General features: G+C 39.9%; 1 protein-coding gene across 1 annotated transcript in view; it reads left to right on the top strand.

The window, feature by feature from the left end:
* megf10 (multiple EGF-like-domains 10) overlaps nt 1–18,597 on the top strand; it is a 91,695-nt gene continuing 73,098 nt past the window's right edge. The window contains exons 1-3 of the mRNA XM_030723949.1: nt 1–113; nt 9,119–9,254; nt 13,698–13,799. Of these exons, the coding sequence (XP_030579809.1) occupies nt 9,136–9,254; nt 13,698–13,799 (221 nt within the window). The 5' untranslated portion in view covers nt 1–113; nt 9,119–9,135. The remainder of the gene's footprint in view (nt 114–9,118; nt 9,255–13,697; nt 13,800–18,597) is intronic.

The following is an 18,597-nucleotide window of genomic DNA, read 5'->3' as shown; positions in this document are numbered from 1 at the left end:
TCTTGGGATGGGGAGGGTTTCAGCATTGGTGGCTGCAGCTGTGCTTCTCTCAGCTCAGTGAAATCAGAGATGACTGGCCCCAAAGGCCCATAAACTGCCTGCACAGACACAATGTGAGTACCCGTACAGCCACTGGAGACATCTTGTAGTCTTCTTCCATTAACCAGTATTTTTTTGAAAGAAGGCTAGTCAGAAGGCATAGGGTTAAGGCTGTTGGCATCAAGAGATTTAGCTTATTTATTACCGCCAAGAGTTTCATTAAGCACCTGGAGTAATAAAGCAGCCATGTGATCCTGTAGTCACTGACTGTCTCTGTACTATCAAAGAGGAAGGCCATGCACTCTTACTGTGGACTGTAGACAAATCCTAAAAATCTTTAAGGAAATAGGAGATTAAGGAGATTTTAATTATATCGCTATACTTGATAATTTGCATTAGATTTAAGCACCTTTTTTGGCTCATTGATCTTCCTCACAACATTTCTTTGTAGTATTAATTTGAATTTTAAAACTACTTTAAACAAATCCGTGAAAACCAAAGAAATGTTCAATATCTTATTCTTAATCTATTATAAAGTTTAGTTAAACTGGTGTTACTTTATAGTATGTGTTATAAAGATAACTAGTGGTTGGGTGAGGCTAAAGGGGAACTTTCAATATGCCCATAAAGAAGTTTAAAATCTTGGTGTGTTTATAGACTGTGACTCTTTACTTGGCATGTCACAGAATCAACAATACTGAAATATATTAAAATGGTTTTAATTGTGCATGGAAGCCATTTCATTTTAGATAGTGTAACCCAGGTCATTATGTCCCCTAAATGTGTCACATTAAGTTGAATCAAGTTAGTGTTTTGCAAGGCATATAGCTATAATGAATATTTGTGATCACTGTGTGAATTGTGCATGTTCAAAAATGGTCTGTTATTTGTTGGAGAAAACAAGACAACAAATGAAAAAACATACATGTCCAGCAATGTTTCAGAGAGCCACTTTTACTTTTAGATGATCAGATTGATGGAAAATTTGTCAAAGTAAGAACTTTTTGCCAGCCATCATTTTGTCATACTTTTAAGGTCCACTTGGTTAAAGTTAGAATTAGGTTTAGGTTCATGTTGGGGTAAGGGTTGGGCACTTGGCTGACTTCTGATGATTAAACTTAAGAATTAGAGGCTTGGGAATGAATGAACGTCAGCAGATGTCCTCACAAAGACACTCAAACATATTTATGTGTGTATGTCTTCCCCAGAAGTGTTTTCTTTCCTGCACCATGCCCCTTTGGAAACAGGTACTCATGCAGGGAGTAATGTTAAAGGTCTCCACATTCAACCACGAATGTCACCAGTTTGGAGTACTTAACATTTCTATGTGCCATTATTGTCTATGACTTATATAGATAATGTACTTTGTATGTAATTTTTAAGTTCAGTACCAGTCAAACGTTTGGACACACTGTCCAAACGTTTGACTGGTACTTTATACAATTTGACCTACTATTTCTTTAGTATTTTAACAATGCTAGTGATTGATGCTCCTCTGTGAATCATCACCTTATTGTGGTGAAGGGGTTTATATATCCCAGTGATCCCAGGAGCTATGTATGGAGCTATATCCAGGGGTATTCACTCCCTAGTAGGACAAATTGGTTCAGGGTGAGGGGCCAGACAAAGAGCAATTCCAAAAACCCCTATGGAACACACATTAAGGGAACAGGTTACCGTGCCCAGGATAGGGTTACTCTGGAGTCAAGTCTGGTGAGGGAGCCCGAGGAAGAGGGTCTGGTGGCCAGGCCTTAGCCTGTAGTGCCTGGCTGGGCGCAGATCGAAGATGAGACATGGCCTGCCCTCCTGTAGGGCCACCACTTGCAGGAGGTGTCATAGGGGCTGGGTACAACGTGCGTCGAGCGGCGTCCAAGGGCAGAGGTCCTGGTGGACCGATTCCTAGCTATCGAGGCTGGCTATCGGGACATGGAATGACACCTCTCTGGTGGGAAGGAACCTGAGCTAGTGTGTGAAGTTAAGAGATACTGGCTAGATATAGTCAGGCTCACCTCAACGCGTGGGCTGGGCTTTGAAACCAGTCACCCGAAGAGGAGCTGGACTCTGTTCCAGTCTGGAGTTGCATTTGGTGGGAGGCGGATAGCTGGGGTGGATATTTTTGTATACCCTCAGTTTACTACCTGTTTGTTGGCGTTTGGTGGACGGGAGGGTTGCTTCCCTGCAGGGGATGCTCGAGGATGCTCCATCCAATGACTCCATCAGTCCACTGGGAGACTTCAACGTTCACATGGGCAATGAGAGTGAAACCTGGAGGGCCTGACTGGGAGGAACAGCCTACCTGATTTGAACCCAAGTGATGTTTTGTTATTGGACTAATGTGCAAACCACAGTTTGTTCATAACAAACAACATGTTCTAACATAAGGATGTCCATGAGTGCATGTGGCACCAGGGCACCCTAGGTCACAGGTTGATGATTGATTTTGTAATCGTATCATCAGATCTGCAGATCTGTTCTGGACACTCAGGTGACAGGAGGAGCTGAGCTGTCAACTGATCACCACCCGGTGGTGAGTTGGATCAGGTGGAGGGGGAGGATGGTGGACAGACCAGGCACACCTAAATGAGTAGTGTGCGTATGCTGGGAACACCTGGCAAAGGCCCCAGTCTGTGAGATCTTCAACTCCCACCTCAAGCAGAACTTCAACAGCATTTTTCGAGGGAGGCTGAACACATTGAGTCCAAATGGAACGTGTTCTGCACCTCCATTGTTGAGGCTGCTGCTCAGAGCTGCAGCTGCAAGGTGGTTGGTGCCTGTCGTGGTGGTAATCCCCAAAGCAGATATTGGACTCTGGAGGTGAAGGGAGCCATCAAGCTGAAGAAGGAGTCCTTATTAGGCTTGGTTAGCCTGGGACTCCAGAGGCAGCTGACGGGTACTGGCAGACCAAACATAAGAAAAAACAAATGCGGTGCTCTTCTCACACGGTATATAGTGCGGGTAGAGCACTGCTGACTTCAACTTAGGTTATAGTTGGGTGGTGTAAGGAATACTTTGAGGACCTCCTTAATCTCACTAACACGCCTTCTGTAACAAAAGCAGAGTGTGGGGATGTTTCTGTTCTTGTTGTTTATTTTTTATTTCCATGTTTATTTAACTGCCCTTTGTCTCAGAAATTAAAATGGGGTGTTGATTCTCTGGTACACCCAAACTTGTAGTTGAAAATGTACTTTAGAACATCAATTTATACATTTTTTCCCCCATCTCTAACAACAGGTTATTTTAGAATATTATTCAAACTATCATAACCTTGTTTCCAAAGATGGCAAAAATGTAAAGGTGAATTCTGTGACTCTCTCTCTTGCTCTCTCTTTCTCTCTCTTTATGCACTTAGCCCAAAAAGTAAGGAAATTTGTGTTTAGTCAATTATTTGTTTGTTGTAAAAATGCTTCTTGATAATACATTTTATACCATGGGAAAGCCTGTTTGTTTTCCCTTAAATGATGCCACATTTGTAAGGAAAATGCATTTGTGGGTTGAGTAGAGGGTTGAATACGTGGGTTGTGCCCATGAAAAACTTGCTTAATCTTCTCTTCCAATGCCAAACAACTTATTCTGCTATTGACTCTTGTTTTGAGCTTCTGTACTGACAATCAGGGTTGTCATCATTGGAGGCAAAATTCAATGTGGAGAGATAAGATTTTGCTTGGTCATTCTCAACCACACTTGGGGGCATATCCTATTTTGACTTCAGGACTTCTAGGCCATACACCGTCACGTACCAGGCCGTACACAGATGTTCCTGTGTACTATGCCAGCCACTTGGTTATGGTGTTCCATGCATGCCCTGCCTGCTACCATCTTGCCCCCTACTGTTATGTGCTGGATGGTCTCAGGGGCATCGATCACGATCGCAATCTACTGTCGATTGCAAGAGGAATGCAGGTAGATCGCACGGAACGCCCAGTGAAGTTGGGGAAAAAATGTAGATCACACGTTTTTGGTTTCGTTACCAGCCTACACACGCACATTTAACCACGCTTGCTTTGCTAGTAGCTTGCAAGCTGAAAAAAGTGTGGGCACCCCTGCTGCAGAGCATGTACCTGGAGTATTGCCTGGTGTGGTAGACCCCAGCCTCTATCAATCTTGATTTTGTTCCTGTGCTGCCATGTTTATTATCTCTGTGCTGTCTTTCAGTCCAGCTTTGTCTGGTCATTGGTAGGATTTTTCTATATCAACCACTTCTTCTATCTGCTGGTGGTACATGCCATGCAGGAGCCTGCCCTTCCATGATGGTTTTTGTTCTTGCTTCTCTTGGATCTTCGTTGTGTCATCCTGGATAGCCAAGCTTCTCAAGGATTACTGTTGCTGTTCTATAGAACAGCTGGTTGGTTTCAGTAGGGATTGTCCATAATGCTTAATTCACATCTTCTAGTAGACTTTCAGAGGGTGCTTCCTGTGCTCTTGGTAATCAGCCACGGAAGGTCCACGTTTCCAGGTTAGCCCTGATATTCTCTTTCAGATCAGCTGCTGCAATGAAATTTCGGCAAAATAGACTAGCCTTCCGCATCATATTTTTCACTTTGATTTTCAGGGTGTCTTTCAATTCAGCCCTCTGTTGGTTGATCGTTTTTCCTGTTGGGTTTGAAGATACTTTTTTGCACATCTCAGGATGTTACACGAGTCTGCATAACTTCAGATACGCTGATGAAACATTTTTTTGATTTTTTTAGCCGTTTTACGATATTCAGTGATCATTTAAACCTGAAAGCTTACATCATGACAGAGGTGTGAGCCAAATTTCATAAGTTTTTGAGCATTCCAAGCCCCCTCATCAAAGACTGCTTTTTTCATTGCAAGTCGGCTTGCCGCCAGGATGCACCGTTAGATGAAAACACAATTTTCACACTGAATCACCATCAAGGTCTGATGTTTATTCAGACCACTTTTTATTTAATTGTTCATTATTATTTTTCTCTCAGAGTGATAACAATAGGGCCTTCACACTCTCAGTGCTCGGGCCCTAATAAAAAAGATTGATATCCTCACCACACTTTTGAACTGTGAATCTGGAACTCAGATTAGATGTAAAGTTATAGTAAACTACTAAATTGTCTACAGTTAGTGCTCAGCAGGGGTAACATGGTGGTTAGCACTGTTGCCACACACCAAAAAGGTCATGGGTTTGAATTCACTTGGCCTGGACCTTTCTGGGTGGAGTTTGATATACACTGATATACACTCATATTCACAGTTCAGTTTAACACATGTACTTGCTGCAAGAACTGTGAATCTACTTCTGTTCCACTAAGTAACCACTGAGCTACCCAAGTACTGAGGATACTTTCCAGTTGTCAAATGTTTAAAATCAAATTATTTGTATATGTAAAAAATTTTGGATGTCATTTTTGATATCACATAAAGCAGTGAAGATGAACAAAGGCTTCTGTTTCCATTTCAGCTTATATAAAAGTTCATCCAGTGGTCTAAACCAAAGGAGTTAACTGACCAGCCAACACGTGATTCACTGGATCAGCTCTTCAACAGAAATATACTGTATTTCAAATCAGTCTGAGAGCATACAAGCCCAGGTTTTTTTTTTTCATTAACGGAAACAAAATAATGAAAACTGAAATTGAAAAAACATTTTCGTTAACTGAAATAAATAAAAATGGTAATTAAAAGGAAAAAATGATAACTAGCTGAAGCTGTGAGTTTACAAAACTGTCTGAAATGAACTGAAATTATAGATAAAATGACCTTCGTTTTTGTGTTTGTAATTTATTCAAAAGCCTTGTAGATTGATAAGAAAAATCCCTTTTTCCACTCTAGCAGTTTGAGCTGGGAGCGCCAAATGGCACCTCACTGTGTGTGTGTGTGTGTGTGTGTGTGTGTGTGTGTGTGTGTATGTGTGTGTGTGTGTGTGTGTGTGTGTGTGTGTGTGTGTGTGTGTGTGTGTGTGTGTGTGTGTGTGTGTGTGTGTGTGTGTGCTTATCATGCCAGTCTGCAAAATAATGGCAACAGTACAAGTTGGGAGAAAGCGGCCGAGTCCCATATGGGATTTATTTGATAGCGAGACAGATAGAAGCAAGTGTCTTGTTGTGGATGATGGCAAAATGTGCAGAAGGCTTCTCAAGGGGAAAATCCCACCAGCCTCAGATTCCACCTGAGAAGCACGCACAAGATGCTACAGAAAGTAGAGTGTTGTATAAGCACTCAAAGTGCTTATACAACACATTTGCATTCACCCATTCATACAAGCACTTCCATATGTAACTAAGCTAAGTGCTTATTGTCTAACATTCACACACATTCATACTACAACGCTTGGGTTGGAGAGCAACTTGGGGTTTAGTATCTTGCCCAAGCACACTTTGGCATGCAGCCTGGAGCAGCCAGGAATCGTACCATCAACTTTCTGATTAGTAGGTGACCTGCTCTATCAACCAAGCCACAGCCACTCCAACATTTAAATGTGGCCTAGTCTGTAGTTTTAAACAACTGCATTATTCTTACTCCTGCAAATATTTGTAAATGAAATTTTATTGTTGCCTGCTATTCTCTCTGTAAACTAGTGCTAGTCAGACTGCTTCATTAAATATCATTTGTGAATTGAAGGAAGGACCAATCAAAATAACGTTACAAGTGAACAATTTTCATAGTTACACAAGTGGAACAGAATGATCTGCTTTACATACAGTGCTGTAAAGTATTTGATGATTCCGGATTTCTTAGTTTTTGCACATTTATCAGACTAAAATAGTTCAGATCAGCAAACAAATTTTAATATTAGACAAAGATAATCCAAATAAACGCAAAATGCAGTTTTAAAGTGATGATCATCTTTTAAGGGAAAACGTTAATTAAACATTGAGCATCTCAGTCTTATTTAAGTCTGGACTTTGATTAGGCCAATCCAAAACCTTTATTTTGTTTTTTGAACCATTCAGAGGTAGACTTGCTAATGTGTTTTGGATCACTGTCCTACTGCATAACCTAAGTATGCTTGAGCTTCAGGACACAAACCAATGGCCAGGCAGTCTCCCCAAGGATTTTCTGGGAGCGAGTAGAATGAATTCATGGTTTCATCAATTATGGCAAGTCATCCAGGTCTTGAAGTAGCAAAGCAGCCCTAGACCATCACACTACCACCACCATGTTTGACTGTTGGTATGATGTTGTTTTTATGCAGTACTATATTATTTTTATGCCTGATGGTTGTATTTTTTGGTGTCTGATGTAACAGGATGCAAACCTCCTAGAAAGTTCAACTTTTGTCTTGTCCATCCACAAAATATTTTCCCCGAAGTCTTGGGTATCATCAAGATGTGTTTTGTTTTTGTTTTTTTGGAAAATCAAATGAGTGCTTTTTGGTTGATCCAAACGAGTTGTTGATGCAATTATTCTTGGAGTAATTTTGATAGGCCAGCCACTACTGGGAAGGTTCATCACTGTTGCAAGTTTTCTCCATTTGTGAATAATGGTTCTCACTGTGGTTCATTGGAGTGCCAAAGCCTTAGAAATGGGTTTATAACCCTTTCCACACTGATAGATGTCAATGACTTTGTTTCTCAGCTGATTCTTTAGATTGTGGCAGGATATGTCGCTTTTTGAGACCTTTTAACCGACTTTACTTTGTCAGACAGGTTCTATTTAAGTGATTACTTGATTCAACGGGTCTGGCAGCAATCAGGTCTGGGTGTGCCAAGTGAAGTCAGCTTTCCTAAAAATCTGGTTAAATATAATGTGGGTTGGTAGGGGGTGCAATTATTTTTTCACATAAAGCCAGGCAGGTTTAGGTAGCTTTTTAAAAAACTGCATTTTGCATTTACTTGGGCTAAGATTGTCAAATAATAAAATTTGTTTGATATCTGAAACATTTAAGTGTGACAAATATGCAAAAAAGGGGGAAAATACATTTTCACAACACTGTAACCACTGCTCCCAGTTAATTGTTCATTCAAATCATATAAATAACAGAAGTCCATTAACTGAAAACTTCAGATTCTGGACCTCCAGCATTTGGATGGAATAGCTAAGTAAAACATGATCTATGTTTAAATCAAGTGACAGTGGGTAGGTGCTCACCTTGCAGCTGGAAGGTTGCAGGTTTGAGCCCCTGTCCCTGCGCTGCATTGTGTCCTTGGGCAAGACACACTGGCTGCATGACCGCAGATGCTCGTCTCTGGATGAGTGATCTGGAACGAACATTTTGTTGTGTGCCTTGTGCGCACAATGACAATGAGTTGAATCTAACATTTAATTGTGTCATGTTCATTCTTTTTTGGTGCATTTTCAGACAACAACAAAAATTGCTGATCTCCACAGAATCTCAACATTGATTTTGCTTTGACTTTTCATATAAATGTTGAGAACTTAATTAAAATGAATCATACAGACTACAAACTGCATTCAGTGTAAACACACTACAGCACATGTTAAGCTCTGTCCAAACCTGGACACAAATGCAGAGCACTGTGGTAAAGTTAAACACTCCTTTATTGTAACACAACAGTCTTAGTGGCAGGATTTGATTGTGACTGAGGCGGCAGTCACCACATGGCTCTCTCGCTCTCTCTCTTCTTTCTCGCTCCTCTGTGAGTACGCGTCCAGTCTCCGGATCAGAAACAGGTAAGTTGCCGAGAACGCAATTATCCAAATAATTGGGTTCAGAGGAGCTCAGCTTTGTGTTACCACTAGCGATGCAATGATTCTCTGATCTCGCCTCTGGATGAACGGCAGAGTCTGTGTACACGCATCCACATACAAACACACACAAACAGAGAAAGAGGAGTGAGAGAGGGAAAGGGTGAGTTACTCCAGGGAACCTTGACAGCACGTCAGATTATTTTATGTTTAAAACTTTAAAATTTTGAAAGCGATGAATGCAAACTTTAAAAATGTTTTTTTCTATAAATTTTTACACCTGTCAAATGTATTCAGAATTTACAATGGTATTGAATTTGGAGAAGATTTCAGAATGACATAAGCACAAAAATAAGTGTGTCATTAAATACCCTAAGGTATTATATGTAGCTTACAGCCATCAGGGTCTAAAAGGATGACCTTTAATCATCTGAAATGATGGTATAAATGGTGTTTCCTCCTCCTTCCTTGTCTTAAGGTGCTGCTCTCACAGAGATGGCTACATCACTATCATTCCAAAGGAAAGTCTTGTTGGCTGTGGCCTTCTGTTACTTGCCCTGCATCACTTTGTCCCTCAACCTGGAGGATCCCAATGTCTGCAGCCACTGGGAGAGGTCAGTCACAATACTGCATTTAAAGGTCTTTGGTCTCAGGTATCCTTTACCCACCTTCCCACAGATCATGTTAACATTACATACTAACACAACAGTGAAGATTAATGTGTATTATCAACCTAATAACATTCTTATGTTATGTTCCAAATAGTCAATACCTTCGCATGAAAATGGCAGTCTTTTATTAATTTGCAAGGAGCCACATGGTTGATGCAGCAGAGACACCATTGCAAAGGAACTCTAGCAGAACAAAACAGGGCCCTTCTTGCAAAAAAAAAAAAAAAAAAATCTGTTCCAGGCTTTGCTGGAGGATATTGTGACTTCAAAGCTGGCATGTGACATAAATCAGTTTAGCTGGACACTGAAATTTAATCATTTTTAGGTCGCTATTACAGGACCACCTTCATCAACAAAAACAGTCTCATTAAAATAAATAATAGACTTACTGCACTCACTGAACTGTCAGTCACAAGTTAACAATATAAAGGAAACATGGACTTGAGGTATCTAACTTCTCTTTCCTTTATGATAAATTTAATAAATATATACATACATACATACATAAGCTGTTTTATGCCATGTGTTCAGGACTTTTCCTGCTAAACTGAACATCAGTTATTTTCCACATTTTAGTACCAACGTCACAGCGACTGCTAAAGATCCATTTTCTGTTTACTGATGAGACTTAGGTGACTGAAGTGAATCTGTTCCGCTTTTCCTTATTTTGTGTCTTATGTGTACTGTTACAGTGGTGAATACTTATATTAAACAGGACCAATTAATGAGGTCAGCATATATACAAGTAGTCCCAGTGAGCCAAAAGCTCAGGCCTCAGACTGAGCATTTGACACTAAGCTTGCAACCTTTTTTCTTTTACTTTTTAATTTTTTTTTTTTTTTTTTTTACTATTGACATTAGCAAGAGAAGATTTCCTTACATGGCCTTCACAGGCACAGTCTGAGCTGTGGGTCAGAGTACAGCACCCATATTTTCCACCTGTGTCCTTAATAGTACTCTGCATTATTTTGGAGGTTGACAGAAAAATGCTTTTTGTTTTTGTTCAGCCTTGTTTCGATGACGTGGTTCTATGCTAGAACCGACATATTTCATGTTTCACATCCTTCCCTTAGGTAGTATTATTAGAAACAGTTTATATTTTCATTGTTATGCAAATGACACCCATTTCTATGTATCTGGGAAGCCTGATAACATCAAGTGGTTACAATGAAGGCATGTTGTAAAGACATAAAGACCTGTCATTTTTAATCTTGGTTTTAATACAGAAAGTTAAAGAACTTCCACTTTCAAAAATGTGGGCTGTTGCATCACTACCAAATTCACAGAACAATCTAAAGAATTAAGGAGCTTAGTAGATATACTGCTAGAGTTGATAAATGCTACATTTCAGGCAGTGGCATGTGGTGACTTTCACAGAATAGCAAGCAGTGAGTGTAACTACAATAACAATAACACAGCAAAAAAAAAAAGTGTTAAAGCACTATAAAAAAACACTTCACTACAGTAGTAGAGTATCAGAATTAAAATAACTATTGTGCAGAAAAATGTTCCCTATCAGTGTTATATGGATTAACATTATTGTTGAAGATGTTGTATTTTATAAAATCATATGTTTGTAGTGGCTGTCCTGGGAGGACCACTTATGTCGGAAAAAACAGCTGCTAATGAGTTTGGGAAAACTAACCGACATATAGATTTAGAAAATGTATATTAAAATATATTGATAACAAAATATCTCGGCTGAACTAATGAATTTAAAGGCTTGAACACTGTAGGACTTGGTTAACTGTCAATCTCTACAAGGGGCTTGAAAAATTAAGGTGGTGTGTTGGCAAAAACAGCTGCATAAAATTAGTGATTTCTCAGAGATGCCAATCTAAAAATGCTGGCTGAGCCTGCTCCTGCTCAACTTGCCTGGTTTATTAAACCAGATTTGATATCTCATCTCCATCATCAAGGCTTTCCTCGCTAATGTGCTAAAAGACTTGTTAAAATTGTTTTCATAGTTACTCCATTGTCTTTACATCAAACTTTGGACTAGATCATAAGTAATAGCAAACTTATTTGTTGTGATGATAAATCACAGAAGCTTGTCTCTTTGCTAATGGTACCTCTGTTTCTGTACAAAGCACAACTTGTAACTTGGAAATGTCAGAGCAATGACAGCAGAGCCAGTGGCAGCTTGTCTAACACGCTAATCTCTTATCAGTCTCTCATCAAAGGCGAAGTTTATTCACAGTGAGCATGTGCAAACAACCGGAAAAAGCTGCTGGCCACTCAGCTTAGCCTTTTTTAACGGGAGAGGGACACACTCGTGAAATGGAAAAATGCTACAATTTCCAATGGGATCCAAGGCAAGTGTGCTTTGAGCGACAATAGCTAATTATGGCCACAAAATGTCAGTGATGTAAAGGAGTGATGAAAACAGGTGAAACACTTTATGGCAGAATACTGTTTGAGATTAAAGGAAGATCCCTTTCACTTTGGTATGTTTTAATTGATATCTATTTTTAAATTTAACTAAGCAGTGCTTGCCCCCTATGCAGTAAGAATGCCACTGACCTCAGGTGTGCAGAAAGAGCAGCAAAGTGCTACATTGGAGCTAGTCTGTTACTCTGTAACACGAATGCTACTTGGCAGCTGTTTGCCTTGTTGCTTTCCTGAGCACAGACAAATATAGGTTCTGAGTAAAAACAACTTTCAGTTCATGGCGTGCATCACTTCCTGAAGTGTGAAGTATATTTGTTTTATCATTAAAAAAACATGGACTAATATATTGGCAGTATATCAGCAGTGAGTGAAACTGACCAACAATTTCAGGACATGTGTGAAACTTTTTTGGATTAAGATGTAAATAGAAGAAAGGTGGAGGCTAGCTGGAGGATTTCGCAGTTAGATTGCATTTCACTGACTAATCTGAGGAAACAGCTGCACACACACTCAGACTTCCTCTGTGTTGTTATTGTCTTAAAGACTGGTAGCAGAGAAATATTCCAAAAAAAGAGAGAGGAGCATGAAAAGAGAAGACATACATAGTTTATCAAGTTGATGATAAGGAGAATTTATAAAATGTTTCTGTGCCACAAAGTTTTTAAAAATATTTTTTGTGGCTTAAAGTAAATAAATTTACCATGCCTTTCCTGGCAACTCTGGTATAAGTAACACACTACACCAGCAAGTCCTCCAATCCAAACAACAGTATCAGTCATTTAGTCATTTGTGCAGACCCTGAATTAGCACCAAATAATAGTTATTTCCAAAAATCCATTAATACTTTATTCATCCCAAAAGCTGTCAAAACCTCTGTTACAAAACAGCTCAATAAAATAAATACATCCAAAAAAATTTAAAAACAGAAGTACACAAAAGGAGCTCAATTAAAGAGAAAAAAGTAAAGAGCTTGGTAAAATCTAAGTAAAGGTATAAAATAAGAAGCTTAATGTGTAAACTCTTACAACTAAATGGCAACTGTGTCCCAGTGGCAGTGAAGCTGAAAAAGCTGTTATAGAAAGTTTTATGACACCTGTAGGTGTAGCAGAGGGTGGTCCAGAGTAAACTTTGCACAGAAAATTTGTTTTTGGTCGATTATTTTTCTTGTAACAATGCTTCTTGGCAGTAAATCATATACTGTTGGAAAGCCTGTTTGTTTCCTTTACATGGAGCCACATTTGTAAAGAAAAGGCATTTATGGGTTGAGCAGCAGAGTTGAGTATGTGGGTTGTGCCCATTAAAAATCTTGCCAATGCCACACAGCTTGTTGTGCTGTTGACTCCAGTTTGGTATCATTTATTGGCTTGGATGATTGCTGGTTGAAGAATGGGATGTGTGACCAAGCTGGTGACCAGCATGATGAGGAGGTGCCAGGCTCCTGTGGCTGTGAGTGGTTTCTCCACATGCTGCTGAGGTCCCTGTTTGTTAAATGAATAAATTGTTAAATTGCCACTATGTCTTGTTTCTTCAGATTTAAATCATCCAGTCCAATAAAATACACCCAAAACATTTTTTTTGCAGTAAATATAGTCACTGAACACAGATCCTGTGGTAATAAAGATTCATGATGCAGTCATATTATATCATCGGCCGTTCTAACCCCCACCCTTCACCCCAAACACAAATCTTTTTGAATTGCCTGTAAGACACAATCACATTCTTTTTAGAGTACTCAGAGAAATACTGGACCACACGCAGTGCAGAAGGCTGAGGCAGGTTTAAATGACCAATACTGCCATTAACAGACAAGCAGCTTTAGTTCTGCTCTGATTTATTAGTGGAGGTGAAGCAAGTGTATGGATCTTGTGCATGAAACTGCTGCATCCCAAAGTGTGTGCACAAATGGACACGCATGCATGCACACACTCAAACAAAAACACACAGATTCTGCTTCCATGTCTGATATCTGTCCCGTTTCTCTTTCTTTGGTTTCAGCTACTCTGTGACAGTGCAGGAGTCATATGCCCATCCTTTTGATCAGATTTATTACACCAGCTGCACCGACATCCTCAACTGGTTCAAGTGCACCAAACACAGGTGAGAATCAATTCACTGAGGCCTGATGCACATGCAAATGTGTGATAATAGTGGGTTTATTTAAAGGGCAATACCGCTGTTTTTTTCATGTTTTGTGCCTGTATATTTACCTCATTATGTCTCATTTACTATGACATAGTAAATGAACTGGAACTTATGTAGTGCCTTTCTACTCAGTTTGAGCACTCAAAGAACTTTCTACTACTGGCTGTAGCTCAGGACAGATACTACTAATCACAAAATTGGTGGTTCAATCCCCGGCTCCTCAGGTTTGTGTGTCAAAGTATCCTTGGGCAAGACACTGAACCCTGAGCTGCTCGCTGATGTGTTAATTGGAGTGTGGTTGTGTATGAATGTTAGATAGAAGAAAGTGCTTGTATGAATGGGTGAATGAAGCATGTATATAAAGTGCTTTGTGTGCTCGAGTAGATAAGCGCTATACTGTATAAGAACCAGTCCATTTTCAAGTCTGTCCCAATCACACACACTCATACAGCACTGTTACTAACATTCACACCCCAATGGATGCACTGGAAGCAACTTGGGGTTTTGTATCTTGCCCAAATGTGGACAGGAGGAGCTAGAGATTGATCAACCAACTATCAGATTGACAGATAGTAATAATAATAATAATAATAATAATAATAACAATCTTAAACAGGTGAGTTTTGAGTTGTGCTTTGAAGACAGGGAGAGAGTCAATATTACAGATGTCAGGTGAGAGAGAATTCCACAGTTTCAGAGCGGAGCAAGAAAAAGCTCTGTTCCCCATAGTGCTGAGGTGGGCAAACGGTACAGAAAGACAGATGATAAAAGAAGAACAAAGGAAGCGGGAGGAGGAGGCGATGAGAAGAAGATCAAATAGATAGGGAGGGGCCAGGTTGTGGATGGCTTTGAATGTATTTAGAAGAATTTTGAATTGAATTCGGAACTGAACTGGGAGCCAGTGCAGTTGCTGTAGGACAGGGGTGATGTGGTGAAATGAGGAGGTTTTGGTGATAATGCGTGCAGCTGAAGTTTGAACCATTTGAAGCGTATGGAAGGATTTGAGAGGGAGGCCAGATAGAAGAGATGACCTGCTCTACCACCTGAGCCATAGCCACTACATTTGCACAGAAGATCTGACCCCTTCTTATGGAGGTTTTGGAGATGGGAAACTGGTGACACTAATGACACAGATGGTAAAGTGAAAAACTGACACTAGGATGTAAAAAATTATGACACCATAACTTTAATTTCACTTCATATAATGTGTTAAACCTAGGAAAACTGATGCTGATACTTCATTCTTCAAAAGCCATTTGGAGTGAAAAAAGGCTACACAAAATCCAGTTAGGTGGAGAAAGGCCACATATGAATGCTGCTACAGAAAATGCACATCCTTTCAGCAATGACAGCTATGGACATTTCTACCAGTGCATACACCTGAATACCTGAGTTGTCAACCAAACCAGAAGAGGAGTGTTACCAAGAAAGCACCAATTAGAAAATGAGCGAGCTTAAACAGCGACTCTGAAAACCCGAAGACACAAAGTGTTTTGTGTCATGATTATTTGGCAGATTTATTGGTCAGTCCAACTGCTTTAGACATACAAATGCTGCACTGACAGTCATGCTGGAGTATGACTGTATTGTCACTGCCATTGGACTGCAATGTGACTGGAAAAACCATTGATCAGCAGCCTCAGTTGTATTCATAAAAATTCATGGGGTGTTTTCATTTATCATATTTGGTGGGTTTACAGGCCAGAATAGGAGGTTTATTCCTATGCACACATTTCCAAGTAGACAGCAATTTATAAAACTGCATTGTTTACTTACGTGTGTTTATCAAAGTTGTTACAGGTAACTAAAACTAAAAATTAAAACTTAGTGTGAAAAACATTTAGTCCACTAAAATAAAAAAAAAAAGACTGGGAAAAAGAAAACTAACTATGAGGGGACTCAGTAGAGCACATACCTCCCATTTTTACCATATTCTATGTGCCAATATGACACTCCAGCATGCAAGAGATACCACTCAATGTTGTCATACAGTACCAGTCAAAAGTTTGGACACACTGACACTGTGCATCATAAATTACTGAATCAGATTTCATTATGATGGATAGAAATTTCACTAAGGCATGAATTTTAACATATTGCCAATGATGAGATGGGGATTTTTTTTTTTTTTTTTGGTGGCCTTGATCTTTCGCCTTGTAAATTGAACCACGTGTTTTGGGGGCCCTAAGGAACATTTCCAGAAAATTTGATCAATTCTGGTTTGAATTTTTTGAGTTACATTGCTGACAGACACACAGACAAAAAAAAAAATAAACAGGGGTGAAAACATAGCCTCCCTTCACCTATTGGTGGGCCAGGTAACAACCAGTGCCACAGCGAAATTCACAGACCCAAACAGAATGGTTTATTAAACTTTCAGAGGTAGAACACTTCAAGGTGGGCAGAGCCAAAACAACAAACAAAATATTCTAAAAAGGAAAATGCAACTAATTTGCCTACCACCATGAAAAATCCAAAAGAAAAATACAGGCCTCTTACCTTCCTGTCTAGCTCAGAACAGGAGCAAAAAGTATTAAAAGAAAAAGGCTTCCCACCCCTATGGCTACCAGGTGAATATATATACAGTGGCTTGCAAAAGTATTCATACCCCTTGAACTTTTCCATATTTTGCCACATTACAACCACAAACATAAATATATTTCACTGGAATTTAATGTGAAAGACTTGACCCGTTGTCCTGCTGGAAGGTGAACCTCCGCCCCAGTCTCAAGTCTTTTGCAGACTCCAGCAGGTTTTCTTCCTGTATTTGGCTCCATCCATCTTCCCATCAACTCTGACCAACTTCCCTGTCCCTGCTGAAGAGAAGCAGCCCCAGAGCATGATGCTGCCACCACCATATTTGACAGTCGGGATGGTGTGTTCAGAGTGATGTGCAGTGTTAATTCTCCGCCACACATAGCGTTTTGCATTTTGGCCAAAAAGTTCAATTTTGGTCTCATCTGACCAAAGCACCTTGTTCCACATGTTTGCTGTGTCCCCAACATGGCTTCTGGCAAACTGCAAATGGGACTTTATGGTTTTCTTTTAACAATGGCTTTCTTCTTGCCACTCTTCCATAAAGACCACATTTGTGCAGTGCATGACTAATAGTTGTCCTGTGGACAGATTCCTCCACCTGAGCTGTGGATCTCTGCATTTGGTCCAGAGTCACCATGGGCCTCTTGGCTGCATCTCTGATCAGTGCTCTCCTTGTTCAGCCTGTAAGTTTAAGTGGACGGCCTTGTCTTGGTAGGTTTACAGTTGTGCCATACTCTTTCCATTTCTGGATAATGGATTGAACAGTGCTCCGTGAGATGTTCAAAGCTTGGGAAATCTTTTTATAGCCTAAGCCTGCTTTAAACTTCTCTACAACCTTATTCCTGACCTGTCTGCTGTGTTCTTTGGACTTCATGACACTGTTTACTCCCCAATATTCTCTTAACCAACCTCTGAAGCATCACAGAGCAGCTGTATTTGTACTGAGATTAGATTACACACAGGTGGACTCTTTTTAGTCATTAGCAGTCATCAGGCAACTTCTGAATGCAATTGTTTGCACTCAGAGAAAAGGGGGCTGAATATTTTTGCACACCGCACTTTTCAGTTTTTTTTTTTTGTAAAAAATTTTTTGAATCATGTATAATTTTCTTTCTACTTCACAATTGTACACCACTTTGTGTTGGTCTTTCACATTATATATATATATATATATATATATAAAAACAGGAAAAACAGGAAGTAGGCAGGGGGAGGGCAGCCTGGAGCCTATCCCATCTCTCATAGGGCGAAAGGCAAGGTACAGGCAACCTGTACAGGGTCCACCCTGTACAGGTTGCCTGTTGCAGGGCCTACACAGAGAAACAGACAACCATTCATGATCACATTCACACCTATGGGCAATTTAGAATCACCAATTTACCTAACCCCACTAACTGCATGTTTTTTGGACTGTGGGAGGAAACCAGAGTACCCCATGCAAACACAAGGAGAACATGAACTGCAATGTTGAAATCTTGTAGCAACAATGACCAGCGAAAAGATGCTGATTATCATTGGACTAGAACACCAGACGATCGTGGTCAGTGTAAACTGCAATTGGGTTGGAGCTGGACCCAAAATACACCTCAAAGTGTTGCAGTGCCAAAAGTAACACTAAGGTTTCTTTCTCGATTGTATGTAATTTCTTTTTTGAAAAGTAGCACACTGGGTGATCAACACTCCAGTCATCCTCCTGCAGAAGCACAGCACCTGCTTCATGAGCACTGGCATCATCCTCTAAATTGAAAACACGAGCAATATGAGGGGCAGCCAGCACTGGGGCACTGCACAGAAGAGCTTTGGCTGAATCAAATGAGTCCTGACAGTCCAAGGTCCACACAAAAGGGTTGGTTGGACTCAACAAATCAGTTAGAAGAGCAACCATACTCATGAAGTTTGTTTGTAATATATGCATTTTCATTTTCCTAAATTTTGTCCCTGAAAATATTCTGCATATTATCCATCTATCCATTCACTTCCGCTTATCCTGTTCAGGGTCGCAGCCTATCCCAGCTGACATATTATGCATATTATGATATTTAAAAAGTCTAAAACTAACACTAAAATTAATATAAATTGAACTAAAATTAAACATTTTCAACAACAAAAACTAAACTCTGGGCCCCATTCCAGAAAGAAGGTTCAGCAAGTCTAACCACAAACTCTGAGTTGATTAACTCTGAGATGGAAATTCTGAGTATTTGATTCCAGAAAG

Source organism: Archocentrus centrarchus, unplaced genomic scaffold (assembly GCF_007364275.1).
Source record: "Archocentrus centrarchus isolate MPI-CPG fArcCen1 unplaced genomic scaffold, fArcCen1 scaffold_30_ctg1, whole genome shotgun sequence".
Lineage (NCBI taxonomy): Eukaryota > Metazoa > Chordata > Actinopteri > Cichliformes > Cichlidae > Archocentrus > Archocentrus centrarchus.
The sequence above is the reverse complement of the archived record's forward strand: the minus strand, read 5'-3'. Positions and strand labels throughout refer to the sequence as shown.